At 39.1% G+C, this 25,878-nt stretch overlaps 1 protein-coding gene across 2 annotated transcripts in view; it reads left to right on the forward strand.

Annotated features, from left to right (window-relative positions):
* LOC121642756 (protein diaphanous homolog 1-like) overlaps window positions 1-24,337 on the forward strand; it is a 104,663-nt gene extending 80,326 nt beyond the window's left edge. For both annotated transcript variants that reach the window (XM_041989649.1, XM_041989651.1), the window contains 10 exons: window positions 3,283-3,381; window positions 3,515-3,609; window positions 3,825-3,926; window positions 5,099-5,338; window positions 5,519-5,648; window positions 6,000-6,124; window positions 6,261-6,425; window positions 6,894-7,026; window positions 12,575-12,664; window positions 22,102-24,337. In XM_041989649.1, coding sequence (XP_041845583.1) covers window positions 3,283-3,381; window positions 3,515-3,609; window positions 3,825-3,926; window positions 5,099-5,338; window positions 5,519-5,648; window positions 6,000-6,124; window positions 6,261-6,425; window positions 6,894-7,026; window positions 12,575-12,664; window positions 22,102-22,277 — 1,355 coding nt within the window. In that variant the 3' untranslated portion in view covers window positions 22,278-24,337. The remainder of the gene's footprint in view (window positions 1-3,282; window positions 3,382-3,514; window positions 3,610-3,824; window positions 3,927-5,098; window positions 5,339-5,518; window positions 5,649-5,999; window positions 6,125-6,260; window positions 6,426-6,893; window positions 7,027-12,574; window positions 12,665-22,101) is intronic.
* Window positions 24,338-25,878: the final 1,541 nt, after the last annotated feature.

The raw sequence follows: 25,878 nt of genomic DNA on the forward strand, positions 1-25,878 counted from the left end.
GACAAAGACCTCAGCATGACTTGGCTCTCATGATTCTGATTACCCCTCTTCACTCCCCCTCTTCTTCCAACTCTGCATTTTGGGCTCTCCACTTAATTAAAAACAGAAGTCTGGGAATGGAAGAATTTCTTGTCATGACACACTCATATGTGCCTGAGTGCGCGTGCACACACACACATACGCCTGCTTTTTTCCTCATCCCTTGGTGGCAAGCAGCTGTTGGGGAGACGAGGGGGAGGTGTTCCAGGAAAAGAGGATTGCGTGTGTCAGAGGGGTGTTGTTTTGTTTCCAAATAAAGGAGCCTTCTCTATCTGGTCATATAACAAAAAGACATCTGGGACATTGAAACATGGATGTTAAGATACTAGCATTCCACAAGTGTGTTTCTGTGCTTTTGTATGGTTTTGTGTGTGCGTGTGTGTGTATATGTGTGTGTCTGTCTGTGTCTGTCTAGTCACACATGTATGTTCTGCGTCTGTCATCTTTTCCTCCCCCACAATGACCATGTGTAACAGCATGCAATGCTCCATAGCCACCACTAGGGGTGCCATAGGCTCATAAATGAAAAGAACCGGCTGAGCATGTGGAAACCACAGAGCAGCCATTTTACAATCTGCACACCAAGACCCCATTTTATGAATCAACTATGATGTCAGCATCCGTACATCTGCTTCTATTGGCTGGAGCGCAGCTTGCACTGGAGCCCTGTGCATTTACACACATGCTACCTCACTGGCTCTGTAGCTCTCTGAGACGCACACGCTGACCTCATGACATGAAGCTTCTTCTAGGTCATTAGTCCTGTCCCAGCTAACCGGATTCCCACTCTGAGAGATTGTAATACCATCCAGATTAGATGTTCATCTGTAGTATGTGTTCTTATCATGCAGGTTTTCTGATGCATATGTTTGTTTTTAAGTCTGTACTCTTATTTATGAATAGGAATAGGGAAAGAACTGTTCCCAGGATGTCATGTGAAGCATCAGTTTCCCTGTTTGTTGCTCTATCTGCTGATGTATATTTGTTTAAGTATTTGTTGTCACTAACTTTCCTCTTAACCTTGCAGCTGTGACTTTTTTGTTTGTGCTTGTGTAAAGATGTTAATGTTGCTTCCTGTCTGATGTCCTGTTGGATCTTCCTACTCCATGTGTGAGTGGCTGGCTTCCTGCTTTGATTTCCTTCCCTCCTGCAGGGGCTATGAGCAGCAAGCTGGAAACACAATAGGGTTTTTTTTCTGGATGTGTGTACATATATATATATATATATATATATATATATATATATATATATATATATATATATATATATATATATAATATTAAAATGGACAGATTGTGATTTATTATATGGGAGAAGAGTTTTGCAGATCTGAAGTTGTTAGTGAAGGAAACAATACAGCTTTAAGGTCTGCAGTCCACTGACACATAGTTCTGTGTGTTTGAGTGTGGCAAAGAGAGCAATGAGGCGCTCATTAGGAGCATGTGCTTGTTAGCAGACTGTCCAACTGGCTGGCGTCTCTCATTGAGACAAAGCACTGTTTGACTGGACATGAGTGGATCAGCAGATGAATGGATGAGTTGTTACACTGTTGTTGTTCTGTGTGTAGGTGTGTGCGTGTCTGTCTGTTTGTCTGTGTGGAGCATGCTTACAGTGCTGCTGTCCTTGCCTCAAGGAAGTGAAGAAATGAGGCCACATATGGAGCACAGAAGTCTGGAGTTCAGCTGAACCTCAACTGAAACTGAAAATAAATTTTACTATCACTACTAATGAAGCAGGTGTGAGTTGATGTGTCTCCAAAACACCACCTCATTGTTTTACAAGCCTTCCTGTTGTGGTTCAGCTTCAATTTTAGGCTGTTTTGTCATTACATTATGTCCTCACCAGGGAAAAAAAACAGGTGGGCTATTCAGGATGTCAACTGATTGTCACTTGTTTCACTGCATGTCTTAGAGAGAAAAAATAAAGAAATCTACACTCTGCATGCTGAACCAGCATTGTCATCAGCCTTTTTATCCAGATAGTTCTCCTTGTTTGGTGTTGCTGTCTCTTCTTTACAACGATAACACAAGGACAAGGACACAGAGAAGCTGATAAATGTTTTAGATTTAGATAAAACTTAATCTGAAGACAGGCGAAGCAGTAAAGGTCAGTAATTCTGTTTATCATACATAAAGTGTATGATAAATATTTTGGAAAGGCAGAGAAATAACATTTCTTTTTTTGTGAAGAATAATTTGGGGAAATTGTTAGTTTTGTTGTTGATAGATTTTCTTTCCATTATTTTCTGGCTGAGATGTACAGCTATGTGGTGATCAGCATGGTTGCTTTTCAGCTAGAAGGATCCTGCTTTGAATCTCTGACCAAAGGAGTGAATGTGTCAGAATTTGGTTGTTTGTCTCGTTTCTTTCTGTGTTGGACCTGTTAAGGACTGGTGACATGTCCAGGATGTACCCCACCTTTCCCCTGATGATAGCTGGGATAGGCGCTGACCTCTCATGACCCTGAATAGGATAAATGTGTAGGAAATAAATAAATGGATGAATAATTTCAGCCTGAATCATGACATTATGGGCAATTAGCTATAAGATAATATTGACGAACTAGAGGACTCCTGTGGTATCCAGAGCTTTGCTGACCTCAGACCTAAAGTTCCTGGATACAGCAAACAATTACATGGTTTAAACCCATGTGATTGTTTATCTTTCGTTCTTGATGCTCATGTAGAACATAGCCACCCCCACAATCTGACACATCTTTACAGTCACAAATCTGACCTTGTCAGAGCAAGTTAGTTTAAAGCTTTTCTGCTGTGTGTTTGTGTGTATGATAAAATAAAGTGTTAAAGCACATGTGAGTAGAATGAAGTCTTAAAATGCCCCACAGTTAACAAATGTCTTTCCATATTTATAAAGCCCCGCACTCACCAGGGACAAGTTTCCCCCAGTTTTGCAGTAATTTTATGTTAGTTCAGTCTCACCCAAGGCTGCTGATACAATAGTCCAACACCTCCATGACATCATACAGTTGGCAAGAGTGGAAAAAAAGTAGAGGCCATGCCACATCTGTCAGTTTTTATATCCATCTCACTGGCCCTCGATCCATCCCTCTATGCTTTTCTTTATTACAGAGCCAACTGGTTTCACAGCTGTCCCCTTTTTTAACATTAGTTTTTATTTTTCAGTTATGACATTGTCTTACTTTACCTAAGGTTCCATAAAATTACCTAAATATCCTTACAAGGCCTCTCTTTTCTCATTCGTTCTCTTTTCTCCACTTCTTCAGCTAAAAAAGAGCAGGATGGCGGAGATGAAAAGAAGCAGGTGCAGAAGAAGAAGGTGAAGGAGCTGAAAGTTCTTGATGGAAAATCTTCACAGAACCTCTGTAAGTCCATTTAACCGATAACATCACACCAGTAACATTACCTTTTGATCTTATTTACTAAACTGGATCAATAAACTTCCAAATAAGTATTTTGAAACAAGTTTTTGATGTTGATTGTGTTTTGCTTACACAGCCATTTTTCTGGGATCGTTCCGTCTCCCATACGAAGAGATTAAGAGTGCCATCCTGCAGGTCAATGAGAAGATCCTCACAGAGTCCATGGTTCAGGTACCACATTCAGATCAGCCTTACTGTTTATGTTAAAGGTTCTGCATCAGTTCCTTTTGTTATGACATAATCAAGAATTTTGACAAAGATTTAGCCTTTTACTTTGTCATATAAAGACATTTCTCTTAAGGCTCAGCATGTGGACCGTAGCTTGGAACACATATAAATATCTCCAGATTGTGTCAGTATTAAATATGTTTGTCTTTCTCACATAGAACTTGGTCAAACAACTTCCAGCACCAGATCAGCTGAATATTCTGGGAGAGATGAAGGATGAATATGATGATTTGGCTGAGTCAGAACAATTTGGAGTAGTGGTAAGAAAATGGAAACATACACACGGAAAACTCTTTGTAATGAAAATAGGCTACATAGACTTTTAGCTATAAGTGTAAACTGATAAAAACATATTTCCTAGAGCTCAAATGTAATTGGACAAACGGATGTGAAGTAACAAGGAAACATATAGGAGGCTGGTCCTGCCCACCAACACATGATTATTATTAATGATTGATTTTAGGGGAATTTCATTTTATTTTTTATACTGCATAAGTAATTCCCATTGAGTGATTAATATTTCATTCTTTTTTATAAAATAATCAGTTTATGCTCCTGACTGCTTATTGCAACATTACAGAAACAACTTCTACCAGCAAAAGCCAAAGCCTAAGAATTAGCTCCCGATCTTTTAGCTGTTAAGTCATTAAGAAATCGCATTGTAATACCTCACATCTGCCCAAGAAATAACTCAAGAGTAAGTTCTTAAGCTACTTTTAGTCTATTGAGAATGACCCCCAAACAAAAGCTCAACTGAAGCAAAGCATCTCCACAAAAAGCCTGGATTTATTCAACAACACTAGCTTTTTGTTCAACGGCTGAAACAAAGTGTTGTTAGTGTCTAAATCAGGGGTGGCCAGCTCCGGTCCTCAAGGGCCACAATCCTACAGGTTTTTGATGTGTCCCTGCTCCAAAACCACCTGACTCAAATTGATGAGTTATTGTGCAAAACTTAATAGGTTGTTAGATCTATTTTATTTAAGTCAAGTGTGTTTAAGCAGGAAACATTGGAAAATCTGCAGGACAGCGGCCCTCGAGGACCAAATTTGGGCACCCCTGGTCTAAATGCTTCTGGACCTACAGTACCAGTCAAAAGTTAAGGCACACTTTCTCATTAAATCCTATGAGAAAGTGTGTCCAAACTTTTGACTGTTAGTGTAACTGTAGCTTCATTTTCCAGATAACTGGGACTGAGATGAGCCAGACATAGCAGACATATTGGTGTGACTTCAGATGAGGTGTAGAAACGTTTTGCATAGTTGGCTTGTATTGGTGCATTAGACAGATGTTAAACAAAGACACCTCAGTTCAACTGTGTAAGTAATAGATGAAATCCCCTTCACTTAATATCATCTATACACATACACACACAGTTACTCTATGCTGCTAGAACCAGGAATGGCCTTCAAATCCCCATCTCTTGTTTCTCCAGATGTCCAGTGTGAAGCGGCTGATGCCAAGGCTTCATGCCATTCTGTTCAAGCTACAGTTTGAGGAACAGCTGAATAATATCAAGCCAGATGTGGTGTCTGTAACGGCAGCCTGCGAGGAGCTCCAGAAGAGTGAGACCTTCTCCAAGCTGCTGCAGATCATCCTCCTCGTTGGGAACTACATGAACGCTGGCTCCCGCAATGGAATGGCATTCGGCTTCACAATATCATATCTGTGCAAGGTAAAGCGCTGATATGTGACACAGTAAAAACTAAATGCATAAGAGTAAAGATATTTTAACATTGCTATAAAAGTGCTGTCATAGAAACTGCTAGTCAGAACTGGGAAGCACTATACAAGCAGACATTAGATGGGATTGACTGCCTTTTCAATCTTTAAAATCAATTCTTCTTTCCACCAGCTGCGTGACACTAAATCAGCTGATCTGAAGCAGACATTGCTCCATTTTCTTGCTGATGTGTGCCAGGAGCAGTATCCTGATGTCATGAGCTTTCCAGACGAGCTCATTCATGTGGAAAAGGCCAGCAGAGGTATATGGGACAACCAGTCCGTACTTTAATCTGTGTTGTGCATAGTATTGTCCATCCATCATGCCTGGTTAAGCATTACAATTATGTTATTGTTACATGACATTGTTTCGGATGGTGGCACAACCTATTTTTATTTCACCAAGTCAATTTGACATTTGACATTTAATCTTCTATACAAGCCCATTTCCCAAGACAAGCTATGGCAGCAGCTTATGATGAATGGTTACACAACAAGACAGCTACAGTCTGAACAGAAATATACACATTTAATATGTATGTCCATCATCTGTTTGATATCTTTATTTGCAATGTCATGTCCTTCATTGTTAACATTGTTCTTGTCCTTTGCAGTTTCTGCAGAGACAATTCAGAAGAATCTAGAGCTGATGGCCCGCAACATCAAGAACTTGCAGAAAGATCTGGAAACTTTTCCTCCTCCACAAAATGACAAAGACCTCTTTGTGGAAAAGATGTCGATATCCTCTTCATTCTTATACTTTAATAATTGTTCTGTGATTGAAATGAGTCTTTTAATGAAAATACAAAGAAAGATATTTAGTCATGTTGGAAGATACAGTATTGGTTCTATGTACCTTAACACCATGTCTGCACAGTTTTGTGAGCCACGCTAACGAACAGTACGAGAAGCTGGACCTGATGCATAAGAACATGGAGAGCCAGTATGATAATTTGGGAAAATATTTTGTCTTTGACCCTCGAAAAATCTCAGTGGAGGAATTCTTTGGAGACCTCAACAACTTTAAAAACATGTTCAAGGTGTGGGCTTGTTTGTTCATATACATGTGACAGAACAAAGTAAAGTGTAGTCACATTTTCAGTCTTTCCTCAGCAGCACAAATCTTTATACAAAGACAAACAGGTGGAGTTGGGGAAGAATGTGTTAGATGAAAGGCACAAGTCAAACTACAATCAGAAAACCACATGACTCTACACCTGTTTGTATTGACCAAATAATGAGGAGTGGCTCTTGTGATATTGTCAGTTTATATATAAACTTTAAGCACGGCATTGGGGCAGTAAAACCCTAACTTGCTTTTCCTGTTAGACAAAGAACACCAGCCTCTTCTTTTAAAGTATCATTTATGTTCACAGAAATGCATCACATCACAATTTTTTTTAATACAGTAACAGCAAAACACCAAATTGTCCACAACAAACTCAAGTTTTGTTTCCAAAACGTGCACTTTTTGATATTTTTCTCCTTTTTTTCCCTTCTATCTGCAGCAAGCGGTGACAGAGAATCAGAAGAGGAAGGAGGCTGAAGAAAAAATCAAGAGGGCAAAGCTGGCAAGAGAAAAGGCAGAGAAGGAGAAAGAAGAGAAACTCAAGAGGAACCAACTCCTCGATATCAACGCAGGTCACGAATGCTTTACCACATCTGTTTACCTGTGTGTGACTGAAAGTGATACTCCACATCTCACACTTTGTATTTCCCTCAGATTCCAGTTGGGGGCAGTCAGAGTCCACACTTGTGGAATATTTGTGTGTGCATGCATGTGTGTCTGTGTGTAAAAGATCAGCCCATCAGTATTTATAGACCATAGTTAATCTAATGCTGATGACCTGTTTAGAAGAAAACCAACAACAATGAATCTTCACAAAAAGTGGGGATGAGAATGATGAGTTCAAGAAACAGCTTGACCTCTTTTCACATTTCTGGAGATTGGGGGATTTTCTTTCATAAAAGTGAACATAGGAAAATCTCAGTTCCTTAATCTCTTTATCAGCAAATGCATATTTCAACTCTTCTGTGAGATGTGGTTACACTGAAAAGTGCTTGTAGTGTATTGTCCCCTGATAAATACACCCATGACCACACACTCATATATATGCAGTTAGCACTCAAATCCTGCCTTGCAGACACATATTTATGCACTTATACTTTTTTCCCCTCCTTTCAGACTGTGACCTACTTTCAGTGCATTCCTCCTCTCTCTGGCTCCACTTGGGTTCTCCAGAGACTCTGCTGTTCCACAGTCCAAATTTTCTGCAGCCTCTGTGCATTTTATGTGTGTTTGTGTTACAAAAAACATTTTCTTGTTACTTTTTCTTTTGTTTTTCTTTGCCCGTGTGTTAGAGAAACATTAAGTTGGCTCAAGTGTTTGTGTGTCTGCTTTCTGAAACTTAGAAAAAGTCACTTTAGCCTTTCTCCTGGTGGTACATGTTCCAGCTGGCATCCTCTCTTCTCTCTTTCTTGCTTTCATTTAATCACTCCCACTTTTTCTTTCCCTTGTTTCTCTTTTTAAGGGCACTTAAAAGAAACTGAGGCCCCTCTTGGGATATTTTCTTTGTCATAAAAGTATGAAGCATTTGTGGGAGAGGGTTAAAAACAAGGTTCAATTTCATGTTGAGCTAATGGAGGCATGCACAACATAAAAGGAACATAATGGGGCTTCAAAGATGAGTGTGCATGTGTGTTTGTGGGCCAGAGATCATTTACATACAGGTGGTATATTTGACTACTCCTACAGCCTGGAGTTATTCAACACCCCTATTTGAATTCAGACACATACAAATGTACCATACACAAACCTGGTCTTTGTTCTGTATTTGTTTATAACCCTCATACTGACGTTGTTAAAGGTTTGTTTTCAGCAGCTGGTCTTTTGCACATTAACATCTTCCTGATTGTGTTTTTTTTTTTCTTCTCAAATCTCTCACTTGTGTGTTTGACCTCTACATACCCTTTCTATCTCAGGAATTCACAAAATGTTTCTGTCACTTCTGTCTGTAAATATCAAACCCAGTTGTTTGTTAAACCCCTGAAAGGTCAGTGTGTGTTTGCAGTCTGTGGCCTTGTCATTCCTGTCTGAGTCAGACTCACTCAATGCAGCATCAGTGTGCACACATTTTAAGCATGTGATGGTTGTTACGGTGAATAATCTTGAAGATTATTACTTATATTGCATATTTCAGTTATTGTTATTGTCATTACATGCTTTTGCTTGTTTTTCTCTCAAGAAACACTTTTTTCAGAGTTCTGCTTTAGCTGCATCCTTTGCTGCATGCTCAGAACTTGACATCCAACATTTATGCTTTAAGTGAGATGTTTGCTTTAATCAAGTTTGATACAGATTCATTCTGAAAAGATGAGTTCATCTCTGGCTGTCTTAAGCCCATCTATAGACTGCTACTAGGTCTTAATTCTACAGCTAGGTGTCAGTGGTGTCTGTAAAAGCTGTGTTCTCATCTTTGTGTTAAAGGGTGTGTACCCTTGTGTGATTTTTAGCCCAGGCAGATGCTGGTATGGGAACTACCACCGGGAGTGCTCATGCTCCATGCAGAGATCAAATGAAGAGCAATGTGGGGGAAGGGATGGAGGAGAGTAGGGCAGCAGATGCTCTTCTGTGGCTTAGACTGTGTTGTCTTTTCAGAAAGGAGGGGTGAGAGCAGGAGAGGAGAAAGGCACGGGTATAAGAGGATGAAATGGGATAAGCCTAGGTAGCCTGATGTCTCTCACCAGGCGACTGTGAAAGAGGGATACAATCATGGCACATTAGAAAAATAAAAATCCTATGATCACTTCCCCACTCCAGTTCTCTTTTCCATATTATATTTCTGTGCTGGCTATTTCTCCTCATCCTTCAACATTCTCCCATCCATAATGTCATCTGTTATTGTGTGAACATCCGTTAGGGGTGCTATTGCTCCACAAAAGAGTCTTTGCCATCTGTCTTGTGAGTTACACAGAAGTGTGTCTGTGTGTGCATTAAGGTACATCAGATCCAAATAGACAGCTTTAAAAGCTCAACCATTTAATGCTGTTGCTCTAATTAATCCATCTTATCTTCTTAGTTGCTTGACTTGACTTAGTTTCTTTGCTGTTTGCATCATGCACTGTGCTATTTGTGTGTGTGAAGCAGGTGTGCCTGTCTGTTCTACTCTTGATCAAGTCTAACATAGCAATGCCAAGCTTTGAGGCAGTTTCAGTATGGATTGATTATTGAAAATAATGTATTTAACTATAAAGAGGCCTCTAAAATGTATTACCCATTTCATTTCAAAGGTTTTATGAATCGGGTCATAACAAAAGATTACCTGGTCCTGACCTGGTCTTAAAATTAGGTCAGTACACTCCCAGCTGACCCTTAATATATTGCACCAAACAACTTTTTATTTCACAGAAATTCAACTAAAATAAATGATAGTGTGTGTGTGTGTGTGTGTGTGTGTGTGTGTGTGTGTGTGTGTGTGTAAAAACGAATTACACCACGTGATTCAGTAGCTTGTAGAACCACCTTTAGCAGCAGTAACGTAGTCGTTTTCTTTATGACATGATTTTCTTAATATCATGAGGGAAATATGGCCTTCTCTTCTTCACAGTATTGCTTCAGTTCTTTGAGCTTTGCAGGCATCTCTCTTAGGTCCCATCATAGTATCTCAAGTCAGTTGAGTTCTGGACTTTAACTGGGCCATCGCCACCCCCTTGATCCTTTTCTGTTTTAGTCATGCTGTTGTAGACTTGCTGCTATGCTACATGACATAGTTTCGTTCAAGCTTTAGCGGCTGCTGATGAGCTTAAATTCACTCCAAGATGTTTCTATGGCTGCAAAACAAGTCCACATTATCACCCTTCACCACTATGCTTGACAGTTGGTTTTAGCTTTTTGTGCTAATATGATGTGTTTAGTTTTCACTAAACATGGTAATTATGACCGAATGTTTCCACTTTGGTCAAGTCTGTTCACATATCTTCCAGAAGCTTTATGTTTAATTCAAGATCTTTGCAGTAATAAGCTGTGTTGCCTTGTATTTTTTACACAAAAGAGGCTTCATCCTTGTGACCTTTGCAAAAAAGGCCATATTTGTTTGGACTTTTCCTAATTGTACATCATAAGTCTTAACATTCGGGATTCCGAGGCTTGTAAAGCTTAAGATGTAACTCGGATATTTGCAGTGTGTATGAGCATTGAGATGAATGTGATATAAAATGCAATTTGGAAATATATGCAATTATCTACTTTCTTGTGCTACTTTGTTAGGCAAGGCAAGGGCAGGGAAATTTATTTGTATAGCACATTTCATGTACAAGACTATTAGAAGTGCTTTTATTGATTACTATGCTGTTATTTTAGTGGTCTGACCCACTTGAGATCAAATTGCGCTTGATCTGGCCTGAACTAAAATGATAGTGTTTTCCATTAGTGAATAATCTCTTTTACTGTAAAAAGAATGACTCCAAATTATTTGAAAATGGTCTTACAACCCTTCCTGGATTGATGAGCAGCAACAAAATCATTACTGATGTTTTTACTTCTTTGCATTGTGTTAACACGCATGTAAAGGCTGCAAATGTCTGCTTTTATAGAGGTGCTCACACTTGCTGATGAGCGGTTAATAAAGTTTACTTGATTAGCAGTACCTGGGTGCTACTTATCTCAATTTCTGAGGAAGCAGTAAGGGTTTGCTTAGTTTTTCGCACACTGTTTCTGTAGAAAAGCTTAAATTAATGAGTAGCACATGATCTCCAGCAATTAACTGAAGCCAGGGATGTTTATTCCACTGTAGCCTTGTCATTACATGCAAACAAATCAAACTCTGTAAAACCTTGTTTTGCCTCAGATGACTTGTGTATGGTTTTGTTTAATGATGTCAGCCAGAACTGCTCAAAATCACTACTAAGCTTTTGGTATAGCACTAAAGAGAGCATGGACCCTAGGGCCTACCAATTTTAGCTGGGTTTTTACTCTGACTATAATAAACAAGTTAAGTGCACAGTTCATTCATTGTTTGATCCCTCTACTGCCTCCGGTCCATTTTCACAAATAGGTTTGTGTGTTTGTGTGCTTCCACCAGCATTTTAAGCCAACCATGTGATTAGTGTAAGTGGAAAGTGGCCAGATGTGCTTCCCCAGAAGAGGAAAAGCATGCTGTTTGATCATTCTGATCTATTTGTGCAGTTCCAGTGTGTGGACATTGAGGGGTGCATATGAGCCATAGAAGGCTTGGTGTGTTTATGAGAGACTCCTCAGACATGACAGGCGAGACCACTAGCCATCTGCTTCATGGCTTACAGCAGGATTAAATATTGTGTGTGTGTGTGTGCGTGCATGCATGCATGAGCAGAACGTCCTGTGTTTGTGTTTGGGGGTTGGGGAGGTGATGACATAAGCCTTTAACCTCCAGGCCTACTGCCCCCTTCCCACACCTCCCTCTCTCCTGTTCAAAAAGAAATAATTAAAACCATCTGCCTGCATGCTGAGATGTGCCACTGAATGCTGCACACCATGTTGTCATGACAACACTCAGAGCGGAACACACAGCGTTGAGATTGGGTACCCCACTTTGTTTGGATTTCTTTCTGTTTATGGCCATCAGACGCTGAGGCTGTGCAGAGAATCTAAATGTAAACAAACACACAGACACCACCCAAACAAACCATACCAGCAAACATCAACAGACCCAAGATTCATTTTCCAGTCAGTACTTCTTTAAATGTAATCCTCAATTACACATCCATTCTGTCCTGTTTATGTGGATTTAGTTTCAGAGGGTGTGTCTCTCCAATAAGGGTATGTATGTGTGTTTTATAGGTTATCATCCTGAAAGTGCGCTTACTGTGCAGCAGTTAGCAGTGACAGTAGCTTAACTGGGTCACTGCCTATCTAGGTTAATGTAGTTAACTTGCCAACATGGCCACGTGTGTGATAAATCTCTTAACTTCTTACATGTGTATTAATGAATCAGAAACAGGAGTAGCGTCAGAATTTAGTCAGACTACCAATAATTTGAAAAAGAAAAAAAAAATGGTCAGGCCGATCCTGTTTAATGGCAACAGGGTTATTTATAGCAATGACATGGTGTGTCTGTCTGTGTGTGTTCATAAAAACTTTAAATGTGACTCCACACAATGATTTAATGCAGTGTTTGTTTCATCACTGATATGTTTTGCTTCGCTTTTACAGAGGGTGATGAAACTGGTATCATGGATGGCCTGTTGGAGGCACTGCAGTCTGGTGCTGCTTTCAGGAGAAAGAGAGGACCACGGCAAGCAGGTACTTAAACACAAACAGAGCAGTAAATCCTCATTTGACATGCAGATGTTTTAAAATTTCCTGTCCCTCTTGATTTACAGATTTCCATATCCTCTCACACACTGTAATGCTTACCAGACATAAGCACATGTAGCCTATGAGACTGATTGTTTTTTGTTTTTTTTTCTGTCTCTGTTTGCATCAACACATAACAACAAATTTATTTATGATCCTCATCTTTGTTGCAAGTCTCAGAGGCTGCGAGCTGTGGTATTATTTTGTGGGCCATGGTTACAGGGAGCAGAATCAACCCCACCAAAGACTGGCACAACAACAAAAGGGAGAGGGTGGCATGAGTGGGTGTGGACAGTAAGATATTTAGAGCAACAACAGATCAGGGTGTGGTCGTGGAATATGAAAATTAGGAGAAATTTGAATGTGGAAGGAGAATGAACCTAAGTGTGGGCAGAAAGCTTTACAAAGGGAGCTCAGTGAGTGAACAGTACATATAGCATATCACAGATGGTTATAAATGTTATGGTTATAAACACATATATATGAATGTATGTATGTATATATGTGTGTATATATATATATATATATATATATATATATATATATATATATATATATATATATATATATATATATATATTTTTGTTATTGCAGTTCCAACCTTGAGTTCATGTCCTGTGTAAAGCTTACACAGATTTATGTTCAGGTCCTTTTTACAAGTAAATAGAGACAGACTAAAGACCTGTTTAGTTTCTTACTCTCTGTTCCACAATCAGATCCACTTTGATGTACTTTTTGGAGATTTGCGTATTTGTATTTGTATGTACATTTAGTACATTTTTAATGATTTTTTTTTCTTTTTTATTTGTAAGACTGTGCAAATGAAGGTTAGTATGAGAGCTGTCAGGACAATAACTTAGTAACAGTAAACCAAGTTCCTAGTGTTGGGCAACTCATGTGCAGCTATGCTTGTTGAAAAGGGTTCAGTGCAGATTAACTGGGAGAAGGAAAACAAAGATCCAATGTGTGTTTATTCACTTGCACTCTAGTGTGGGTTTGCACATAAGAAAGGTTGTGGAAGAGTGTGTGTAACCCAATCCCTCCTCCAACAGAAACCAGATGTGCAGCAGGGCTCCAGAGTGGAGTATCTCTGAAACAGAGGGTAGACTGCAGACTTTTCTTTAATCTTTTTCCCCTTTTTTTCTCTTTAACTTCTGATGAGGAAATGTTTGAGTAAAGAAAACTCTTAAAAAGAAACAAATCAGGCTCATCGCTACTAAACTGAGACAATTTTGAGGGTGGAACTGGAGGGAGAAGCGAAAGCCAGGAAGAAAGAAGGAGGCCCACTGTAGGGCTCACTCAGTCATCCATAATACTGTTTGGCCACCTCACACTCGTAACAGGAAATACCTGATCATGTGTGTGAGAGAAAGCAGGAGAAATGGCTTTGCCTCCTACACATACTTGTATGTGGTAAGAAAGAGCATGAAAATTTAATGTATCACATCCCAACTAAATGCCTCCTACCCACCTCTGTTTTTCTTTTGCCAAAGTTCAGGGATTTCCATGGTGATTGTAAAAGCTCTGAGGACATGTTAGGGAGTTTTTGGCCCTCATTGTTAGAAGTTTGCATTTTTTTTCACTGCAGTCTGCCACTTTTCACTTATCCTAGTTGCTTATTTGGCCTGAAGTCTTTCACCCACATAGCAAGAGTTTGTCTTGTTTGTATATTTTCATGCATGTTTGAATGAATGTCTTAATTTAATGGAGCTGCATTAGGAGGAAGTACATCCTGACCCAGGCTCAACAGATACACATCTACACCACTGGTACTACAGTCAGGCTCTTTTAACAGCTTAAAACTATCATTTAGTCTGTACATATGGAGGTATTATTAATGTCGATTACATAAGCTCAAGAATGGTTGCTTAATGGAAGTGCAATCACAAGTATGAGAAATCATTAGGGAAAGTTTTCCGCCAGATGAGATTTCTCATCCTGATCCAACCTCAGTTGTTTTGGTATGTAACATACCAGTCATCTGGGGGCCTGTTAAACCAGATTATGATCTTGAAACATTATAAATATTTTCCCCGCAGTTGAACCACCAGTAATTTTAAGTATTGTGTGTGTGTTGCAATGATAAGATGTCACTTATTGAGTTGTAAACTAGCAAAGAAAGATTAATTAACTGTATGGATTCAAGTCTAGTTTTAGCTGTCTTTTATACAGCCTCATTCCAGAGAAGTTTGGAACATTTTTAAAAACACTATAAAAAGGCAAATCTGTTATTTTGGGCCCTTTTGAACATATATAAAACAAGTACAGAGGAGGTTAGTTCTAGGGCCAAAATATGATGGCTAAGCAACTATGTTTTTTTTTTCATTATATGTTTGTCATTGTCTACCTAAAGTCTTACAAAAAAAGACATCCACAACCTGGAAACACAATGCATGTGTACCAAGGGTTTTTCCAGGCAAAAGCTTGTTTGTGTGGTTTGACCCTGCAGGGGAGCTGCAAATAAAGGAATAGCTGAAAACCTTGATGTAAATGTGTCAGAATACATGGTTTATTATAATCATTAGTTGTAGTAGCTGCACAGCTGCTGCAAACCAATCAGACTGCTCATGCTGACCCCTGTCTACTGCTGAAAGCACTGACCATGGGAATATGCAGTAGCTCTACATCACTGAGCAATGGAAGAATTTGACCTTAATAAATTAAACACTTTCTGACATCATATGGAAATTTAGATGCATGCACAAGATTATACTTTTTCTGTTAGTGCTGTCCTTTGTCCCCATGACAAAGGAAATAGAAGGAGGAAGGACTGATGCTCAGAGGAATGTTATGCTGGGAAATCATGGGTACTATCATTGATGTGGATTGTATTTTGATGCACACCCACCTTAACATTGTAGCAGACCATGTCAAACCCTTCTTGGTAATAGAATTCCCAGATTTTCATGGCTCTTCTTAGGACAATGCACCGTACAACTCTACAAAACCTGTTTAGGAACATGAAACAGAGCTCAGGGTGTTGATAGCCTTTAAAGTCCACAGATGCTGATTAGAGAAGCATCTGTGGAATGTGCTGTAAAGAAAAAGTAAGATTCAAAGCCATTATAGTTTCACCCCTACATAGATCTGACCAGTTACCGTATGAAATTATCAGTCTGTTTATCCCTTAAGTGTAAATGTGTGATGATATGGGAATCACAATCTTTATACTTCTAGTATAATGACATTATGTGCAGTTCATTCAGTGTAAAAGAATCATATATACAAATAATAAAAGAATGAAAAAGAAACAATTATTATTATTATTATTATTATTATTATTATTAAAACCTATAAAACCTATAAAACCTATTACGATTGTGACCTCTTTCACAAGGGTGACCTGACCAAGAGGTCAGCAAGACACACGTAAACATATAACAATAAACAGCTAAATTAAATATGTTCGATTCACAGTCATTGACAACTAGCAGACAAGACTAAAGTTAACACTGCCCAGTACTGTCCAATGCTTTCACATTGTTTGTCATTTAAGATTAAGCAGAAGGCTTCAAGTGAAGTCACTTCAGACAACTACAGGTCATTTTGTAGTCTGGTTTATGATGATGGGGCACAAAACTAAATGCTCTTTTCCCAAATTATGATAGTAAAACGAGACAGTGAATTTATGAGAATCACAAGAGTGCAAACCAAAATAGTTTCAAGTCCTTTGAAGATATTTTCCTAAGTATGAAGCAATCAGTTCAACAAGAGCTTTGTAGACCACAGGCACAGGTGTTTCCCTGCATACATTTAAAAATGGGCAGCCAGTTCTGGCATATAGATCACAGTGGTGAGTAAGGAAATTGCTGCCAGTTATGAACCTCAAAGCACAGTGAGACATGGAGTTTAAAAGATTGTAGAGGTTTGTTTGAAGCCCCCATGTAAAACCCATCACTACAATCAAGGAGAGGCAAAGAGGTTGCAGACACCAGGCACTTCCTCACACCGAGTAAGAAAGAGGATCTTTTTCTGAAGTAGAAACCAAGTTTAAACCTGTTTAAATACCAGGTTTTCAATATGTTTGAACAAATTCTGGTCAATAAGAAAATGTAGGTACTTGTAGCTTGCAACTCACACTAAAGGAGTTCCTTTAAAACTTGTGGTCTGTGGCTGTTGATTTGCTTACGGTAGAAAACAACATAAATTTGGATGCTAGCTTTAAATGCATACAAATATATAGAAGTTTAAATACAGAAAGAAGCATATGTACCTATCAGTTGGTGACATTACACTATTTATCCTTCATATTAAAATAAAATAAATTACTTTTGTTTTAGTTATTTGTTAATTGTGTGCATGTGTTTTGCAGTTATTGGCATAACATGTTTCAAAGATAAAATGTAGGAAAAACTGTCTCATCTCTTTGCATTCAACTTGTGGAAATGTTTGAGTGAGCATGGAGCTGTATTCAGCATTAGGACAGAAAAAAAGGGTTTTCTAAATGTAGTTAATATATTTGTAAAGCGATTTGGCAGCATGGTGTGTACATTTTAGAACTTAAAGACCATACACATAGTGTAGATTTCTTTTTTGGGTCAGGAGAGCCACTGATTGCTATTGTGTATCTAATGGCCTTGACTGCCTTCTCCTCCTCCTTTCCTTCTTACTTCACAGCTGCAGTGACTGCATACGTCACAACTGAGTTAAAAGACCTCCGTGGACCTATTGAGCATCTTGTCATGCTCATTGTGTCACAGTAGTGTGACTGAATGGGTTGCCACGAGGCTGTAGAGGCTTTATACCCCTCACCTTTGACCTGTAACTCTGTTCACTTTGTGTGTGTGTGTTTGTGGAATGAGCAGATTGCACAGGGGATCCTCAGCTGTCCTACCCTCCGTCTGTCTGCCACCACCCTCTTAAACACATACACACAAAGCACACACTCCAGATGCTTGCATGCCAATACAAAGACACACACGGATGTTTGCATACCAATGCATGGAATCAAACAGACATAAATTAATACAGAGGGAAAACTTGTATGTAACACTGTCAAATTTTGGCTCTCTGCTCCGAAAGGGTAGCTTTACTTATGTTTGACACGTTAGCTTGACAACATTGGAATAATTATGCATTCAGGAGCATTTAAGTGGAGGAATGACGTACCTAAGTGCACACTATAGATCCATCTGCTGGGTCATGACCCTTGCTGGTTCAGCCAATCACAGAAGCAAGTAGCCGACTAAGCACCAATCACAACAGAGAGACTTGGATAAAGAGCATAGCAACAATGGAGGCACACGCTGGCTCTGCAGACAGTCTGCTTAAAGAGAAACAGAAAAAGAGACTTCTGGAGAATTGTGCTCTCACAGATGTTCAGACAGCCGACACAGATGCACAAGAGAATTTCATTCAGACCAGTGGGAGTGGGCTCATCAATAAAGCCTCAGCTGAAACAGTGATGAACTCGCATACATCAAAACCCACTGACACAGTGAAGTCTGGCCACATGAATCTACCAGTAACACAAAATCTATCTTTTTATATAATACTATCCCACAGATACCAGCCAGTAGTGGTGCTAGATGACGTCACCCTTTCCCACAGTCCTCTGCTGTAGAGCAGCAGTGCTTTATCTACTGCTGCCTGAGGATGGCGATATGAGTCCCTGCTATATTGGAGATGCTTTGAGCTTCAGCCTTGTCTACAAATACATCGTGGTCATGTTGTCATATGACTGCAGACCTGCTACAGATTGTGTTGATACACAAAGAGCATATAGACAGCCGTTTATCTGACACTAACATGCAGATCTCATGTTCATTAGGTTGGTATCAGGGGAGCATCTGTGATGAGAAAGGAAGTAGCTATTTCCTGTCCACAGATTACCTCTCATCTTCACATGTTTGTTTGCTAATTACTCCGTCACTTTTCTCGGTTTTTTTCCCCTTCACAAGACCAACAACATATACTGCACAACACAGCGTTCTTTCCCTCATCAGGTAGTCATTATTTAGCCTCCTGGAGTGTAATGTGTTACAGATGATCTTTTCACTACACAGAGTTCCAGTGACCACCCTACAGTGTGGGTACACACTGTAGATCAGAAAACAGACCATCAGCAGTCTTTGTTGTCAGCCCCAGTAACTAATTTTCCCAGAGCTGCAGCCACCCAGTTTCATGCCAAGTGTACGGATGATTTAGTCAACATCAGAGGTAGTAATAGTTTACAACATAAACTGTGAACAGTTTCTGTGCTGCAGTTTCACTAAGTTGGAGTCATGTTTGAAGAATCAGGGAGGCCAGCTTATCCAGACTTTCAGTCTCATGTGTGGGGACAAGATCCAGAACTGCCTGGTGTTAAATTTCACCAGCAGCGTTATTCTGTCAAGCTTTGGAGAGCTTCTTCCAGATTCGCATGATATATTTAACAATATTTAACAACTGATTTAACAGGCTGAGTAGTAAGGGATGGGTTTCTGTGATGTTTTGTGTTGCTATCTCATGGAACTTTCTTGGACCTCTAATAGTATTGCATACTAGTAAAGGAGAACTTGTCAGTTTTTGGTGATCAACCATTGGAGCTGCCATCTTCCTGCACAATTCTCACCTAAAATGGTTAAAAACAGGTACAAACAGTAGTGATTAGAGCACTGGGATTATCAGTCTCCATATCTTCACACAGTCAAACATCTCTGACATGTTTTGGATCAGAAAATGAGAACCTGTTTCCCTCTGCAACCATTTTTGAAAGAATACGAAAACTTCTGTGTCTGGAACAGATTAAAATTCCCAGAGTCAATGTCCGAAAACTTGTACGATTCTGTGCTTGAAGCCATTTTGAAAATGTTATTTTATATATAGAGCTGGTTCTCATATTGGTTGGGAGCAATGGTGTAATTCATGGAAAGAATGTCCAGTTAGTCTATTGCTAAACAAGATTTACTAAGAAGGTTGAACTCTTTTCTTATGTACGGTAATTATTTATTAAAAGTCTTAACATTCTCTTTCATTTGTCAGTTCAGTTTTTTTATCCTTTCAATTACAGATGCTCTCACCAGCATTGTAAACATCTGTTATAAAATTACTGGGGTCAAGCATAGAGACCTGTAATGACTCTGGGGAGATCAGGTTGTTAAAAAGGCTAAAACCATTAACATATTTTACCTCAGGTTACTGCTTTCTTTTGCCCATGAGCAAACAGATAATATTATATACTAAATTTCTCTTCTTCCCTCAGCGATCAGACAAGTAAACTCGGATCGAGGTCAATATTAACCACTTCCTTAGCAAGGATGTTTTGTTTTAATGTTTTTAATTTTTATATATGGATCCTGTTTTCATCTGGCCCATGCTTTGACATGCAGTGTGTTTTGAAGATGCCTGAGTATGTGAGAACATATGACCATGTTGATGAATTTCCCTTCTGGGACAAATAGTTTTTCTGAGTCTGAAGTTGTTTTTCTTTTACCCACCACTGTTAATAAAATCAGTCAATATGTTTTTTGCATACTTATCTGGTCAGTCCTCATCCTAAGCCTGAGTTCATATATTTCAACAGTTCAAATTTATATTTATACAGTGGTACCTCTACACTAAGTCATCTCAGGGCACTTTCTAAAGTCAGGATCTCACTGTATTTTACAGAGAAACTAGTGACATTTCAGCTATATTTCAAACAGAGTATTTGCTTTTTTCTCTCTCTCTCTTTAATCTTCAGGTTTCTGTTTAAATCCATCTTTTTTCCCATGCTGGCTCCTCTGATCCTTCTGCCTAGTCCTGCTCTCTACCTTCTCTCTTGAGAGGGAGAGCAGGATGAGAGAAGAGGAGTCGGCTTGACAGCCTTTGAAAAGCTTTTCTCTGTGGGTTTGAATTTGTAGGACAAGTTTCAGAGTGTACATGTACATATAATAAAGCTCACTCTGAGATACACTCTTTCTCATGGTTTTTGGGTCATTAACATAATTCCTAATCAGTATGTTTATGAGTAAGAGAGGCCTGGAGGAACAAAAATATACACAAAATGATAAGGATGACTCTGTCATGGAAAAGTCTGTAAGGGTTTGACTCCTCAGCTGTGGAACTGATCAGAGTCACAAGAAAACTACAGTCCTGAAACTGGAAATCTTCCTTTTCTTTTTCCATAGACTCAATTGTGTCTTTGTCACAACTAGTTCTGGAGACCTGCTCGGTAAACCCCTGTTTTTGTGTGTGTTTTTTGCCCATCTGCATCATGTGACCAGTCTTGGGTTTTTGTCTTATCATGTCTCATTTGCATGTTTGTTTGCATTGACTGAATTGATCTGTTTGTTTTTTTTATTTATTTATTCATTTTTATTTGGGAGGGGTGGGGTACTGATACATCAGTACAGGACAAATTTGTCATGTACAGATGTATCATTTACTTGGAGTGAAGAGGTCTGAACATACACCATCCATAAAATAACAGCAAACACAATCTCCCACTGACCTATATAATTCAAAATGGCTGCTGCTGCACAGCTGTCCTCCTACGCAGAGGAGAGTAAAGAGTGGTAAAGGATAGATGGAGGGAATAAGAGATAAGACTGCTGGTGTGTATGGGGGAGGTAGAGGAGAGGAAATAAAAGTAAGCAGGTAGAAGAATAAGAACAGCAGCATCCTCCGGGCATAATCTGTCACACTTGTTCTGTTTCTCTGCGTCGCCATGCCCCTCATCTCCTTACTGCTTCCTCTCTGCCTCATGATGAATTTTACGACTTATTTCTGTCCCTCTCTTGTCATTCTTCACAGCTTATTCCTCCTCTGACTCAGTCCCTCCATCCATGTTCTTCTCAGTTTCATTCATGCCTCAGTCTTTAATCTTCCCACAGTATGAATCATCCTGTTCTCCATGGGGCCTCTCCCTCTCTTACCTCCTCTTTCCCTCGGCTTTTGCACTCAACACCTCTATTCCTTCATCTCATCAGACCTTTTTCGCTTCCTCCATATGTCACTTATGTCCTATTTTCTTTCCTCATTTTTCCCCACTTCATCAAGATCACTTTGACTCTAATCTGACATTAGCAATGAGTTGCTCCAGATATTATACTAATCCAGCTACATACACAGCCACACCACTCATCCATTGGTGGCAAAGCATGCACATGTTTGCAGGAAAGAAAGTGAGCATCATTTATGTGGTTTGTTATCCAAAACAAGACATTTTTGGCACATGATGTGTGTTGTTACATTGTGTTATGTGTGCAGCATTCTGGCTGTTTTCTAATTAAAGCTTTATATATATATATATATGTAGTGAAAAATGTAAAGTATACAGATCCTTATGTGGTGAAGTTATACTAACTGACTGTTTTTTGTTGTTTTTTTTTACCTTGCTGCATGGCACTGACACATCTGCATGGACTGATTTATTGTACTGCCTTTTTCTGTGTGTCACTTTGTGTGTTTTTCTTTCTCAGCCAGCCACAGACGAGCTGGTCATGCAGTGACCAACATCTTGGCCAAAGAGCTGATGCAGGAAGGAGCGACTCCATCCAGTAAAGTGAAGACAAAATCAGAGAAGGAGGAACCAAAACTAGAAGGAGCAGAGTCCTTAGAGGAGTTACTGGATGCTGCTCCCTTTCGAGCTAATTAAGCTTCTAGGTAGAAAGTTTTTACCAGCGGTCAGTACTCTTCAACACAGATTTATTTTCTTAGGCATTCCAGGGGCCAATATCAGATTGACTTTAGTTTACTGTGGTTTTCCATCCCTCTTCTTAAAAGGACCTACTTTTAGGATAGCGTTGAATGTTTCTTGGGGAATGACAGGAAGAGGCAGAGCCTGACGGTGGCCCTCAGCCTCAAACGTCATGTCTCCCAACAACTTTTGGAGCTTTGCCAATATCAGGATTTAATTGCTTTCCTTCATCAAATGTTCAAAACTGTTCTTTTTTGTATGTTGCTGTTTCTCTTTATTGTTCATAGTTAATTTTACCCATCACTCATCAAAGGGGACCATTCCAAAGATGTACTCAGGAAGGAGCCACCCTTTCTTTTTGTAGTCATTCCTAAACTTAGAATGGGAATGTGGAGAGTATGGCACATCCCACAGGTGGTTAACAGAGCTGTTGGGATCTTCCAGCCATGACTACTCAGCTTCCTGTTTTTGTTTTTAAACTATGGAAAATATTGCTTTGTAATGTCACGGTTTGCGATCATTTTGCTGTAAACATTGAAAAAAGTGCCAATCAGCAGAAGACCAGTCATATCATTTCATATGTGGGCGGTGACCAGTTGAAGTTCACACCGGACAGGCACGATGGCCACCTTATCCAGAGCACTCATCACCTAGATTTATGTTTAATGGTGTGTGTTTTTGTTTGTTTGTTTTTACTGGGAAGAAGAAGGGAATTAGCTCACTGGTGCACAAGTTAGATTTTATATAAAAACTTGTATCATTGATATCAGCTTGTCTAAGTTGTGTTATCAAACCTCAGCAGCTGTATCAAGAAAACACACTTTCATATATGAGCACGATTATTCACAGAGTTTCAAATTTTTAAAAAAAAAATTGCTGTTTTTTCTCTCTGTCTTCATTTTGAAGGGTGTTGCCGTACAAATATGCTGTAGCCTGGCTGGCAGTTTGCATGCCTGTGTGTTTTTAGGTATGAAAAAGTCTGTGTGAAATTAACTGCCTATATTTAGTTTTCTCTGCACAATCAACTGTGTACATGTAGGTTAGAGTGTGTATTGCCATCTGTAATTACTGTATGGTACTGAACATGCTGTCATAAATGATAGCGTTGTGGTCTTTCTGCTGAGAATATAGCACACTGGAAAACAGCCCTGAAACTGCTGAGAGACATATGTGTGAGTGTGTGTTCACCCACTCTCCTTCCCACTGAACTGCAACAGTAGTCTCTGAATCTCTGGCCCTGCTTCTATTTGTATTTTTCAGCCATCAGCATGCATGTTGCCATGATGACGTGGTGCTGTATCTGACAGGAAGCCTGTGAGGTGATGTCAGTTGCTCCATGCAAGATTTACTCCTATGCAAATCCATCACTGTAGTGTGCATCCAGCCCCAATACCCAGACAGTCCCGGGACATACAAAAACTATCATTTCCTCATAGGGCTGGTGATTGAGTGTCAAAACAGCACTGATATTGCAACCAACATTAATAGAAATCAGTGTTCTTTAGGGAAATGGCACTTAAACACCATCAAATCAGACTCTGGAGCACTGGATATATAGAAAGCTTTTTTTCTTCTTCTTTTTTTGTCAATCAAGTGCTGATGCATCGTTTTAATCTAGAAACACTGAGAATAAGATAAATAATGGTTAAACTGCTGCACCTGCACAAAACATGTCATCTCTGCATTTAACAGACATGATTTTTTTTCCCCTGTGATGTCTTTCCGCGTTCAGGTAGACACCACCAGGTAATTGTATGAACCAGATTGACAGACAGTGATGCTGGAAAGTGTATTAAAGTACCACTGGAATATTTGTCCTGATTTTGAGTTAATCCTTTTGCTTTGTTTTTTTTTTTCTCTTTTTTTTAAGAGATTTTTTTCTATGTGAATTTTTATGATTATTTTAATGTATTTGAATGGAGATTTTTTTTTTCTTTCAGAGATTGCTTTATGGATACAGAATAATGCACGCAGCCATTCTGTTTGTTACACCAAACCATTAAAAATGTCTTAAGTAATTTGTTGATGTGATTGTATGTTTCTTTGTTCCCGTTATATTGGAATGGGTGTGTAAGTCATCTGTCATGTTCAGTTTAATTGCATCCCTGTTTTTTTTTGCTTTGTTTTCCAGAGTAGATTCGTTTTGAAGCATTCTCCCCATCCTCTCTGCTTCTCACTCTAACATAAACAGTCTGGGATTCTGTCATTTTATAGCCAAAAGCAGCAGAAGAATGAATAAACAGTTGAGTTGGTTATTTTTACAGATAAATCCCAGGATTTTCCATGGCTTCAGTTTCCACAGACATTTTCCAGCATTCAGCATGATGCTTCCTCAGTGTGTGCATGTGTAAGCACACACAAAGATGTGGAAAACTGTTGACTTGTTCCGTTTTTATTCATTTCTGCTCTTTGTCTCCATTTCACTTGACTGTTTTATCTTACTAATTTGCTTCTGTATGTTTTTACTGTAACATTCACCGTAGGTAATTGCGTGTTAAACACCAAACAGTTTTAGTGACGTAGTCTCAGCTTTCCATTTTATTTGGTTCACAGCAAATGTTCAATTTAAGCAAAACAATTATTGAAACAAGATAAATAAAATTTGTACTGAATCCAGTTTAGATGTAATTTTGACTTCATTAGTACTCCACTGACGTAATATTTTGCTCTTGTACGACTATCCGTGTTTAGATGGCTTACACACACTGTAGTTTCCCAGTATTGACCTGATTAGGCTCTAACACTACCATGACCAATTTCTTATCACTTTAACCTGAGTAACATCATGTTCTGTATAAGTAATAATTAAATTATACTATTTCAACTATGCAGATCTTAGCTTGATTTTGCTGACAGATCTGCATCTTTATCACAATAAAAATTCCTGTTGGAGTTTTCATGTCATCTGGTGACAGACTGCTGCTGCTTTACAGTGCATGCCTTTTTTTCCCACAGTTGCCAGGTCTGTTACTTATATGCAATTTTGGGCTTCTATTTTAGGAACACAGTTGCTTGTTTTGGATTTGTTTTCAAAGCTCAAACATGGCTGACTCATTTATTACTCATGATCTGTAGTATGCAAATGGGTATATGAATGGATGAGCTAAGATTGGAAAGAGGGTCTTCATGTACTCTGCTCCCCTTTACTTGGAGCAGACTTAAAAATGCAATCAAAGCTCCAGGGTTATCCTCTCTGAGTTTAAAACTCTTGTCACAGACATGTTTGATGGGAGATATGGGCTCGTGCAGGTGCTTTGCTCCACGTGTTGGATTGTCCTTGTTAATGCTTTTTGTTTTAATTTTGTTTTAATGTCTTAATGTGTGTTTTAAGGTACTGTATAAATGTGTAACCTCCTCTCGTTGGTGTTACTGCAGCCATGTTGGCCAGGCTGCACTCGTATAAGAGAAAATTTGACCTCACCCATCTGCCTGGTAGAACAAAGGTTAAATACAAAACAAAAACATATTATTAATGCTTTGTTACCCAATATTCAACTCAGTCACAGATTGGTCATTTTGACTTTATGCAATTTTTAAATAGTATCCCTTTACAGGAGCA

This window comes from Melanotaenia boesemani, chromosome 7 (assembly GCF_017639745.1).
Source record: "Melanotaenia boesemani isolate fMelBoe1 chromosome 7, fMelBoe1.pri, whole genome shotgun sequence".
Lineage (NCBI taxonomy): Eukaryota > Metazoa > Chordata > Actinopteri > Atheriniformes > Melanotaeniidae > Melanotaenia > Melanotaenia boesemani.